Source organism: Balaenoptera physalus (genome assembly GCF_965194825.1).
Source record: "Balaenoptera physalus genome assembly, chromosome: 13".
In the NCBI taxonomy this organism is placed as follows: domain Eukaryota; kingdom Metazoa; phylum Chordata; class Mammalia; order Artiodactyla; family Balaenopteridae; genus Balaenoptera; species Balaenoptera physalus.
Genome location: NC_138892.1, coordinates 46622141 through 46635040, shown reverse-complemented (window position 1 = coordinate 46635040; position 12900 = coordinate 46622141). Strand labels below are relative to the sequence as shown.

The following is a 12900-nucleotide window of genomic DNA, read 5'->3' as shown; positions in this document are numbered from 1 at the left end:
GTAACCTTCAGAAGAGGTCCATATTAGTCATATTTCAGGTGCCATTGATGCTACTTATGTATGAAACATTTTAGAATTCCTCTCTTAAAATTGCCTTCTCCATAAAACATCAGCCTTGTTGCTTTATAGTCATGCTTTGGTTTTGGTCAAAACAATATTAACCATCTATCCTTTTCGGCTTAATTTTTCTCCGAATGCCTTTGGGCAAGGAAGGGAGGAGGAAAAAATCCACTTTGAAAGGTAAAGACTTGACACTCCTGAAGACCCTCCAGGAATATAAGAAAGGCTCAGAAGGCAGAGAGAGGCATCCTCAAGGTGTATGATGTTGGCATTTGGAATATAGCTTCAGATTCACCCAAAGGGAATAGCTGCTTTGAAAGAGAGGCAATACTTGTTTATGTGGATAAATTGCAAGTGTTCTTTTTTAAACAAAGAGAAATTTTTCTCAATGTCACTGGGTAGCCGTAGTTCATGTGTTCCTGTGACTGAGGGCAGGTAACCCCTCTGTAAAAGTTCTCTGAAGACTAATCTTTGAAACCGGTGGCTCCGAAATGAATCTTTGGAACCTGTCATTTCAGAGACCTGCGACATAATGAAATGTGTGAGATTCGAGCCAACACCTTCCAGCAGTTGTTTAGCCTCCGCTCTCTGTGAGTACTGTCTCTCAGCAGCTTCCCCAACGTCGAGCACTTTTTATCTCTTTCGGGTCTTCCCCTAATATCTTCTTTTCACTGTATACTTGTATTGTTGGGCCTTTGTGCACGTATCTGCTAGGAGAAGGCAAATATTTTGCTCATGATCATTTCCAGGAACAGGTTCAAAAGCAGTAAACTTGCCATCTGCTCTCTGCCAGTCAGCAGACATGAAACTCTGATAAAGAGGAAGGAGGCCAAGCTATTGAACAGCCTACAAAATGTGTTTCTGTTCCTAGCCGGGAATCGGCAGAGATTGTTCTGCCTGCAAAACTGGGGCGACCACACAGTTCTTCCTGCCTGGTTTTCTTTCCTGGTTAAACAGTTTTTCAATGTGAGTCTCTCTAAGTGCTTAAGAATCACCTGGAGGTGACTGTAAAAAATGCAGAGTCCAGGTCTTACATGCCTCATGAGTTAGACCCTCTGGAGTAGGGCCTGAGAATCGGTATTTTAACAAGTACACTAAGGTTTAAGCACAACTGTCCCGGAAAATGCTTCTGTTGTTCAGACGACTAAGATTTGGAAATATTAAATTCCATTTTATGATTGCAAATACCATATATTTGAAATATATTATATATATTAATATATTATATATAAATGTATAATATATTAATATATACTATAATAGATTATTATATATATTAATACATATTGAAAATACCATAAATACTGCTCCACTCTGATGTGCTTTGCACATTCTCTGCTACAGGACTCAACACTCAGCACTGCCATCAGGTAGACCACACACTACCTGAAAATACCATATATTAACCATAAGTTTAAAAAAACCGGTAACAGATTTTTTGTGCGTGACAGATTTTTTTCCATCCCGAAACTGGATTTCAGTGTAATTTTGGTGAACGATGACAATAGGTAATGTTTAAACTGCAGGATGTTGTTAAAAACCCTTTCTTTCCTAAAGCTTTTCTTAACATTTAAGAGACTATACCTTCATAAAATAATATTATTCCTCAAAACATTTTAAGTTCACCTTGGAGAATCACTTTCTCCCAAAAATTCACTGTGAAAACCATCTTGCTCTGAATTTAATTGTGTTGCCCTTTCCTTACGTTTGGTCTAAAATCGGCTTGTGAAGTTCCTTAACTTTTTAAAATAAATGTGAAACAAAGATATTGTACATTACCTACTTTTATTACCTGCCTTATTCACCAGGTTGGAGTTCTGGCTGTTTCCAAAAGTTAGTTCTTTTTCAAATATATCAAAGGTTGATATATTTGATAACACTGTGTTGTACAATTGAAATTTGCTGAGAGAGTAGAACTGAAATATTCTTCACCAAAGACCCATGGAATCACTCTCCTAGATCACTGTCATCACCCTCTTTACCGGACTTTCCACCATCAGTCTTTACCCATTCATCTCATTCTCCAAAGAGAATCTTTCTTAAGTAGGAATTGAATCATGTTACTTCCCTGCTTCAAAAATCTTCTGTTATTCCCCTATTGTCTTCAATACCAAAACCAAACTTCCAAACACCATGCTTCAGAATCTGATTCCAACCCCCTGGAACACCTTCATCTCTCACCCACCAGTTCCCAGTCCCTTGACACATGGACCATTGTTTCTCCTGGTCCTGTCGCCCACTGGATTCCTCCCCACTCTTAACTTGCCCCTGTCCATCCCATAAGAACAAGATCTCCTGTCTCTGAGCCCTCTCCACTCTGATGTGCTTTGCACATTCTCTGCTACAGGACTCAACACTCAGCACCGCCAACAGGTACACCACGCCCTACCTGAAAATGACGAGAATTTTTTCATCTTCTTATCTCCAGCATCTAGTGCAGATGGCAGGGCTTGCAACCCTCACTGGACACGTATTTGATGAGCAGCTCAACAGAAGACAGTCTCCTACTCAATTCCCATTTGTGGCTTTCCCACTCCTTCCATGCCATTCCTTCCCCTTGTTAGCTGGAATTTTCTTTTGTTCTGCGATCGATGAAAGGAGCAAACTAAAAAGCCTTCCAGTTTCCCCCAGTTCGGGGCCTTTCAAATGAGAATGTAAATGTTCTGTGAATACCATTTATCCTAGGTAACTCAGGGGGCCCAACACCATGAATAAATTACTTACCTGTGCTAGAGAAAAGTTGACGGGGATCACTTTCAGTTTCCTCAAATGTCTACACTTTAGTTCCCTTATGAGTTATGCATTTTAAAAATACAAATTTTAAGTTCATTGCTCTTTTTTTAAAATGTGGAAGTTCTTATTCCTGTAAAATTATCTACATTTCATTACATATATGTCCGTGGAGGGAAGGGGTGAGTGAATTTTATTTCTCAATAAATTGTAGATTTTGTTATCAAAGGCTTTTATTTCCAACATATGCTAGCCCCTCTCTTCTTCATTTTCCAGTTAAGAATTAAATGTCCATTCTCTTTACTGGGAATTTTTTTGACAGTATCTCTGTGTTTCTCTTAAGGCCTGACATACATGGACAATGTACACAAATTTTTGTTGAGTTTCATTACATATCCGGGGGCATTTTATAACTTAAAATTTACTTGCCTGTCAGAGGAAGAGCCTCAGAAGTTCCTGTCTCTTCCAACTCCCTGACCCCCACTCATCTTAGAAATGCCCTAATAAAATTTTACAACCATGTTAAAGTCAACTTTTTAGCAAGAAGAGAGTAAAATCTAAAATATCCACCTGAAGGATTTTCCTGGATTGATTTAAACAAGGTTGCTTTAAAATTCTCTCTTTCATCATTTTATACTATTAATATCTGCATCTGAAAGATGATTTGATGAGTTAATTGCTCCTGTCCTGAATGGAAATTACATTTTGTTAGAAGAATGAATATATATGGTAAAACTTCACGAAGTCTTCTTTTATATAATCCTCTCACTTGCCTTTTTTTTTTTTTTTTTTAATAGGAATTTAGCTTGGAACAAAATTGCCATTATTCACCCCAATGCATTTTCCACTTTGCCATCTCTAAGAAAGCTGTGAGTATTTCATGACTTGTTTATGGCATGTCTTTTAATAATTGGGCCCCATCTGATTAATCAAAAATGTTGCTTTTGCTGAAAAAGCCTGCAGTGCACAGAATGCCCAGCCCTCAGTGTCTCCTGCACTGGAGCTGGATCACACCAGAAAGAAGCACCCCACTTCCCACCCCCCGCCCCTCCAAGGCCATGTGCGTCCTTACGTGGATAAATGATGATCTGGGTGACAGCTGGTTCTGGTTATTGAGGTGAAATTTTCCATTTTTGCTGAGCCATCAGGTGGAATGGACTAAGACATCAGTTCAGTTCTAAAGGTCTTTCATTTTACAGTTTGCCATCTTGACTAACAGAAGATCTTCCTGTCCATTTTTTCCCTCCCTTTCCACCTCTTGCTCCTTCCTCTCCCCCTCTCCCGTGTCTCAGAGAGAAAGAAGGAATTGGTCAGACAGAAGTTATGGTGAGAAGGAAGAAAATAATCCCCCAACAATGTTTTCCCCCTCACCCCTAACTTGATCTAGTCAGCACTACTTTTCAAACTACATGTAGCACCCTCCACTTGATTTTCGATGTCCCCATCTGGCAAAATTAAGCTGAATGTAGAAATTACAATTTGGGTGTGATTAAAACATTTTTCCTCCTGCAATTCTGATTGTAAATAGAAGAGTTGTCAGGAGCTAAAACCAAAATGGTTCCTTTTACCATTAAGAGGAAGGACCCTGCTTAGAAGTTTTTATGGAGCAGTTTAATCATCTTTAGGTTGCTTTTTTAACATAATCGTTTTATGCTAACACAGACTAAAAGCCAATTGTTGTTTGATGTTTTGCAGGGACCTATCATCCAACCGCCTGTCGTCTTTTCCTGTAACTGGGTTACATGGTTTAACTCACTTAAAATTAACAGGAAATCATGCCTTACAGAGCTTGATATCATCTGAAAACTTTCCAGAACTCAAGTGAGTTTGTCATTAAAACTAATAAGATACATTTGTGGTCATGTGAAACAATAGACGTGTTATAGTGGTTTTCAAAATTTATGGGACTCTTTTGAATTGCATTTCATGCCTTCAAGTCCCCCACCCCTGGGGCATTGTTAGGACAAGCCCTGGAGTGGGAGAGAGTGTCTTCCTGACCGCACTTCCTTCCTTCTTCAAAGATGCCTCCTGGAACCACAGAGTTCATGGGAAGAGTTTGAAAACCAGGGATCCATGAGATACAAACTAGGACATGTAATTAAATAACATCATAACATAATTGTACTCCTGTTAACATGTTTAAATTCGTCTTGCTTATGTATATGTTCTAATAAAATGTACTAAGTTAATATTTGTTTGAGGAAGTAATGCTCTTAAAACCTGTTACACTTATTAGCGATAAAGTCCCTTGAAAGATTTTATATATATATATGTATAGACACATATATATTTTCTATATATATATTAAGCCACAGTACTTTTTACATACTTTAAAACCATAACCCCAAAAGAGAGTTTAGAAAATAAAAGAGAGGAAAAAATGTCTACAAATACCCTTAAACAAAGTTTTATGTTATTTCCTTCCAGATTTTGTTTCCATTGTATTTTTAATTGTTAGAATCACAGTACGTATACAAACTTATATCAAGTTTTTGTCACTTTACGTTATGTCATACCATAAGCACTTTTTAATGGTGTTACAATTTTCCTAACAGTCATTTTTTAATGTTTTTATTATGGAAATTTTCAAACACAAAAGTAGAGAAAATAATATATCCATCACTCAACCTCAGCAACTGTCAACATTTCATGGCAATAATTTTTAATAACTCCGTTGTTATGAATAGCACTGTAATCAACATCTTTATGCACATAGTTAATATTTTAGATTATTAATTAAGGCTAAAATCCACAGGCAGAATTATTGAGTGAAAGATAAGCACTGTATTTAACAATCTATTTCTTTAAGTGTGTGTTTTTGTTTGGTTTTGTTCATTCAAAGGGTTATAGAGATGCCTTATGCATATCAGTGCTGTGCATTTGGAGTATGTGAGAATGTCTATAAAATTTCTAATCAATGGACTAAAGGCGACAACAGCAGTGCAGATGACCTTCATAAGAAAGATGCTGGAATGTTTCAAGTTCAAGGTAAGAGCTGCTATGTCACTGTGATGAAATTGTGTCTGAACGGGGCTTGAAAAGTCATCGAGCAGATCATCTGAACTCCAAACAAGTCCCTATGTAATCACCCCAGCAAGTTGAGAATCAATCCCACTTTTTAAAGATTCTTAGAGAAAGAGAAAACTCCTTTAGGATTCATTCTAAAAAGTCATCTTTTCTCTAAGGGATTTCTTAATACTTATATTTACAATTAGATCCCTTTTAGCACATATTGTCCTCAGGGGTAAATATTAAAATTGATTATCAATATTTTCATAAACTTTTATGAGGGCCTTATCCCTGTGGATAACTTTTTCAAACATGCTTCTGCACTTTTTTCTCCAGAAAATACAATCTATTTTTATTCTTAAACCCCAGTGGGGAGTGGAGGATATAGACATTTTAGATGCCTCCATATTTCAGCAGAAGGGCTTAGGAATCCAACTTCTTATCCAGCTAATCCTAAAACATTCTCCCCACCTACCCCCCACAAGGCTAGCTGTCAGGAAAGTGAAATGAGATAATGTCTGTAAAGCACTTGGCTTTCCTTGAAGCAAGACCTGACTTAAATAGACAACAATGTACCTCAAACCACACCTGTGGTAACGAAGCAGTGCTCTGGGCAGTCCCCAATTTCCTTTCCCTGCCAACCTTGCAAGTTTGCACAGAGTCTAAATAGACTGGCTTTTCTTCCTTTGGGTCTTAATGATTTGTTGATTCCCAAGCAAGTATGAGTCAATCTGTCTGCACATTATCTTAACTTTTCTTCCTGCACACAGATCTGATTAAAGAGCTGATATTATAGCCTTTGGCTTTTTTATTTTAGGCTACAGCATATGTCTTGCTCTTGTTCTTGCTTTCATTTTTGGTTTTTCTGCCTCACCCACCCTAATTTCTACTATATTTATTCGCCCCCCCCCAAAAAAATAAACAATTAGAGTGTCTACTGTGTGCCAGGCACTGTGTTCTGTGCCCTAGAGGCACACAATGAACAAGAGAGACAAGGTTCTTCGTGGAGTTTATTTTCAAGGACAATGATTCGCAACCCTGGTCCATATATTGTAATCACACAGAAGCTTTTAAAAAACACTGGTGCCCAAACCTCACACCAGACCAATTAAATCAGTAAGTGTGTTAGATCACAAAACTCCTGTTTCATGGATAGCTAGTCCAAGCACCAGGCAGTTACCTGATTTGTCCTCTGTTAAGCAGAATTCCCCAGAAAGATAGAAACTTACTAATTCTCCCTCTTGTACTCAGAGAACACAGCTCAGAACATTTGCACTATAGCCATCTAAGTGTTAGAAAATTGGATAAAGTGGTTCTTCCACTGAATGGAGAGGCCCACGCTCTCTCTCTAATTTAGGTCAGTGCAATTTGGGGCCATTGTGAGCTCCAGGGAACAAGAACAGAATGAGAGAGCTTCGACATATGACAGGGAGTCCAGGGTTACTATCCCTTGCCCCCAGTTCTGCTGAAATAGTGTCATATAGTAGCTTGAGTAGAACATCCCAAAGCAATTTTATAATAGACTTGCAAGAAAGCCCAGGGAAAAGTGGGATGTCTGACTCTCAGTTCCCTTTGTGACATTTCATGTCTCCAGGGCAATCCAGGACTCTCCTCCCTGGAAGTTGGTCCCTGAAAAGAGAGACAGAACTAATCATTCCAGAACTTCTCATTCCTGCAGATGAGCGTGATCTTGAAGATTTCCTGCTTGATTTTGAGGAAGACCTGAAAGCCCTTCATTCGGTGCAATGCTCACCTTCCCCAGGTGAGAAAGGCATCAGAACTGCTCAGCAGCAGTACTCACCCTTAACTCTGAGGCCATCAGGGACATTTGGCTACACTTCAAGGCAAAATCTGTGCCACCTTTGCATCTCATCAATATCCCACCCCATGGGGACCTTTAAAATACAAATGTTCGTTCCCTGGAGTTGGTCTCCATTCTTAAATAGGATTTTTGTAGGAGACTTTTGATTCACATTAATGGAAATTAAAGAACCAATCTTATAGTTAGAAGTATATGTAATTTTTAAAATAATATTAGCAATTTAGTCTGGTATGCAACAGTCTTGCTTCATGTAATCACTGATTTTTGACTGTGATTTCCTGTAAGTCTTCTCTAAATAGCTATTTGGTTAAAGCAAATGATAGTTTTAGAGATAAGTAAAAACTATATGTATTATTCACTTAATTGTTTTTCCCATTCCCTGAAATAGGATAGACCAGTTGAAAAAAAAAAGACAGCTGGGGAAGGTTGATATTTTATTTTCAACAATTTGATGGTTCCTTGCTCCTAAACGTCAAATGTCAATCTAAACCTAAGACAACATTCTCATGAAATGCACCTTCATACTTCCTCTTCTAACATCACTGAGTATTTCCCTAGGATTCTCCTTCCCTGTTTACAGAACCTTTTTTGAAGCATTCTGGACAAATATCGTAAAAAGCCCAGGAGGGACTTCCCTGGTGGTCCAGTGGTTAAGACCTCACCTTCCAATGCACGGGGTGTGGGTTCGATCCCTGGTCGGGGAGAAAAGATCCCGCATGCCTCCAGGCCAAAAAAACAAAACATAAAAAAAACAGAAGCAATATTGTAACAAATTCAATAAAGACTTTAAATATGGTCCACATCAAAAAAAAAAAAACTTTATTAAAAAAAAAAAAAAAAAAAAACAGAGATCTGACTTGTTACCTGGCCCTCACACTGCTGTATTTGGGCGACCTGAATCCAGTGATTTAAACTCCCCGGCTCCATTTCTCTGGGCATAGCTTGAAACTCTGGGCACCCGGTATACTAACCTTTACATTAAATAGTGGTTTAATAAAGTGGAGTGTGCCATAAGGGAACTGTGTGTTACCATGGCTGTTACTGGTCTCTATCTCTTGGTGTCCTAATACGAGAAACAAAGAGGTAATTTGGCAAAAGTTGTGAACCCTAATTTGATACCCAGCCTTTTTCTTCCTTGGACTTCTAGGCCCTTTCAAACTCTGCGAATACCTGTTCGGTAGCTGGCTGATCCGCATTGGAGTGTGGACCATAGCAGTTTTGGCACTGACGTGTAATGCCCTGGTGACCTCAACCGTGTTCAGAGCCCCTCTGTACATTTCCTCCGTAAAACTGTTAATTGGGTTAATAGCCGTGGTGAACATGCTCACGGGGGTCTCCAGTGCTGTGCTGGCTGGCGTCGATGCCTTTACTTTCGGCAGCTTTGCGCAGCACGGTGCGTGGTGGGAGCAGGGGGTCGGCTGCCAGGTCGTCGGGTTTTTGTCCATTTTTGCTTCGGAATCCTCGGTTTTCCTGCTTACCCTGGCAGCCCTGGAGCGTGGGTTCTCTGTGAAATGCTCTGCGAAATTCGAAACGAAAACTCCTTTTTCCAGTCTGAAAGCAATCGTTGTGCTCTGCGCCGTGCTGGCCGTGACCATCGCCGCGGTTCCCCTGCTGGGCGGCAGCGAGTACAGCGCCTCCCCGCTCTGCCTGCCGCTGCCCTTTGGGGAGCCCAGCGCCACAGGCTACATGGTGGCCCTCGTCTTGCTCAATTCCCTTTGCTTCCTCGTGATGACCATTGCCTACACCAAGCTCTACTGCAATTTAGAAAAGGGAGACCTGGAGAATATTTGGGACTGTTCTATGGTGAAGCACATTGCTTTGTTGCTCTTCACCAACTGTATCCTTTACTGCCCGGTGGCTTTCTTGTCCTTCTCCTCTTTACTGAACCTCACATTCATCAGCCCTGAAGTAATTAAGTTTATCCTTCTGGTAATTGTCCCCCTTCCTGCATGTCTCAATCCCCTTCTCTACATCCTCTTCAATCCCCATTTTAAGGAGGATCTGGGGAGCCTGGGAAAGCAAACCCACTTCTGGACAAGAGCGAAACACACAAGCCTGATGTCTATTAACTCTGATGATGTTGAGAAACAGTCCTGTGACTCAACCCAGGCCTTGGTAACCTTCACCAGTGCCAGCAGAGCCTATGACCTGCCTTCCAATTCTGGGTCACCACCAGCTTATCCGATGACCGAAAGCTGTCATCTTTCATCTGTGGCATTTGTCCCATGTCTCTAATTAATATGTGAGAGAAAGTTTTCAAAAATTGAAAACCCAAAAATGTGAGGTTGAGTATATCAGAGCAGTAACTAAAAAGAGCTGAGTTGAAACTTGATTTAGAAAAAAAAAATAACCTCTCAGTGTCAAAAAGCTGATAATTATTGATACAAGAGAGTGAAAAATAAGTCTAAATGCTGCTTATATAACTCGTTCAGCTATATAACTCAGTCACACTATTCAGGTAAGCCTAAAATATATATAAATATTTAAAAAACAGATTGAAATGTTCAAAAAATTCTCCATGATTTCAACTGAATTCTTTTTCAACTCACTTGCTTGCAAAAGGGGTTTTAAACCAGAAAACCCCTTCATATATGGTTGGAGGTATTAGGAAAATAAGAGTTTTTAAATGGCCTACATTACTAAGTAATGGTTGTGACCAGTAGGATTTCATTTTAATGACCATGTGGAGATGTTTTAGTACTGCTTCACCTTTCCTCAGAAAGGATCCTTCCAGGTCACCAATACCCCTGTGAATGGATAACATAAGGCACTATTAATTCATTCATAGTCACATCATTTTTAGAGATGCTAGATTTTATGTATCAGCACTGGATGGTTCCACCCTCAGTGGAATAAAACTGCTTACAAATATTTTGAAAGGAAAATGAACTTAAATTCATAAATTGCCATGAAGGCAATGACGTACAGATGAGGTTCTCTTGTCTAATTCATTTTTAACTCCTTGGTGTCCAGAGGTTCGAAGAAAACTCCATTGCCGGCAATGGACATACGCAGAAAAGACGGTAAGCAACCTGGGATTATTTTCCCCCTGGGTGAGTGCACGTTTTTCACAGGAGGTTTTATCACTTGATTCAAACTGATGTGCATCATAAGGTAACAATCAAATGGAGACACAGCATAAACTAAATCCACTGGCATAACTTCTTACATGTATCTCTAGTAGCTTTAGCAACAATGTCTGCAACCACTTTTGACTCAACAGAAACTTGGTAATATATTATCCTGTTTATTTAGCTTGGTTTTAGCTATGTTGTCTTTGGATCAACCCACCTGATGTCAAGAACATGACTTCTCTGCTTATTCCATATTTAATACATGTGTTAGGTATTGTACAAGGCAAAATTATTAAATACTAAAGGTCAAAGGATTAATTCATAATTTCTATTATACTACATTAGCTTCAATACATCCAAACCAAAAGACTGTTAGGTAGATTTATTTTTATATAAGCATGTTTATTTTGATCAGATGTTTTAACTTGGAATTGAGAAAAATACATTTATGAGATGTTTTATAAGATGTGTAAATATAGAACTGTATTTATTACTACAGTAAAGATTCAGTAATACTAAGGACCATGATAATAAACCATGTACAGTGGCATATTCTTCCATATATATTGTGTTTCTCTGCCCATTTTCTTTAAATTCATTAACTGTATGTAATATATGTAAATGTATATAGTACTTGTAAATAGACTCCAAACTTGCTTTTCTATTAGGTACAAAATAAAAGAAATTTGTAATAAAATGTGTGACTATAAAACAAAATATTTTCAAGTGTTTTATTGAGCCCATAGGCAAATACATGGTCACCTAAATGTTTTTGAGTTTTGAGGTTTAAATACATCTGCTATCGAAGTATTTGCACTTCAGTATTTTAAGTATTTTGGACTTGTCTTAAGAAGTAAATCTTTCACAAGAACAAATCAAAATATCTTTACCAACTCCTAGATTGTTTTAACTATGACTGATAAGCCATTTTTGTCATGACAAATGACTTGGTGAAATTCATTTTCCCCAGTGATAGTTTGGACTTCATAGCCAGAATCTACTTCTTTTGCAATGTAAAAAGAAAAAAACACAATTAGAAAGAAATGTATAAATAACAAATCAACCCTAAAATCATTCAACATGAACATGAGTTTTCCATAAATTTTTCCTTTAAAGAAAACATATTTTACGACCATGTCAAGGCCGAAAGATAAATACATGTGATTCTCGGGGCACAAAGAAATACACTATTCCCCTTTAGTTCTCATCCCCCAAAACATAAGAAATGAAATGATTTTTCTAAACACCTAGTGCCAGACCCTCCCAGCTTCGATGATGATTCCTGCTCTGCCCGTACAAATTGTAAAATGAAACCATCAGGTAGTAGTTGGAGCCTCAGCATTATTGCAAAGACGAACCCATATCGACTGAGCACCTCCAGGGTACCTGGCACTGAGCTTCCCACCCATCTATCAGATATCATCACATGCTTCAACCTAACCTACTTAACAGGCATCCAGTGGGATCCTACTATGCAGTCTACACTTTGTTTGTCTCCAGCTGAAACAAGGGCCATGACATAATCTCACTGCTCTTAACCTCATACCTCTTAGCGCAGGCAACTGATACGGAAGTTGCCTCAGAAGCGGTGGATCTCAGTCTCTCTTCTCCACATACTTGCTCTTGGGTGCCCAAAGTTAGGAACGTCCCGGAAGCCCACCCTTCCCTTTCTCTCCCACTCAAGAGAATGCAAGTCAGTGGTGTGACTTTTTTAAAGGAAAAAAAACCCCACTCTGACTTATTTCTTTAAAAATCCACGAACTCTATTACTTTATTAGCAAAACCTAGTTATAATACACCTCACACCAAACACTGCTCTGTGAAGTATCTGATAAATGCTCTCCGCTATAATACACTAAATCAGAATGACTGGAATCACATCCAAATAAATAAATCCACAGTGGACGGAGAAGATATAATAAACTGTTGACAGGCTGAACAACAGCGAAAACAAAAACAAAACAAAAGAACACAAACTGGTGGGCTAGCCTAGAGTAAATGGTTAACAATTTTATGATTTCAAAACGGATTCATTCATTCAGCAGGTATCATGTGCTTACTATATGCAGTGTTCTATGCACGGGGATAATAAAATATGGTCTGGAGTTTACATTTCAGTAGAGCAGAGATAGACAATGAGCAAATATAAACAAGGAAATATATGACAGGAACATGAATGAAGGAAATGAAGCTGAACAGCATGAC

At 38.7% G+C, this 12900-nt stretch overlaps 1 protein-coding gene across 3 annotated transcripts in view; it reads left to right on the top strand.

Moving 5' to 3' along the window:
* The window catches only part of LGR5 (leucine rich repeat containing G protein-coupled receptor 5), a 122448-nt gene extending 111900 nt beyond the window's left edge, over positions 1 to 10548 (top strand). For all 3 annotated transcript variants that reach the window (XM_082418914.1, XM_082418913.1, XM_082418912.1), the window contains 6 exons: positions 579 to 650; positions 3588 to 3659; positions 4486 to 4611; positions 5633 to 5778; positions 7478 to 7561; positions 8769 to 10548. In XM_082418914.1, the coding sequence (XP_082275040.1) occupies positions 579 to 650; positions 3588 to 3659; positions 4486 to 4611; positions 5633 to 5778; positions 7478 to 7561; positions 8769 to 9856 (1588 nt within the window). In that variant the 3' untranslated portion in view covers positions 9857 to 10548. The remainder of the gene's footprint in view (positions 1 to 578; positions 651 to 3587; positions 3660 to 4485; positions 4612 to 5632; positions 5779 to 7477; positions 7562 to 8768) is intronic.
* Positions 10549 to 12900: the final 2352 nt, after the last annotated feature.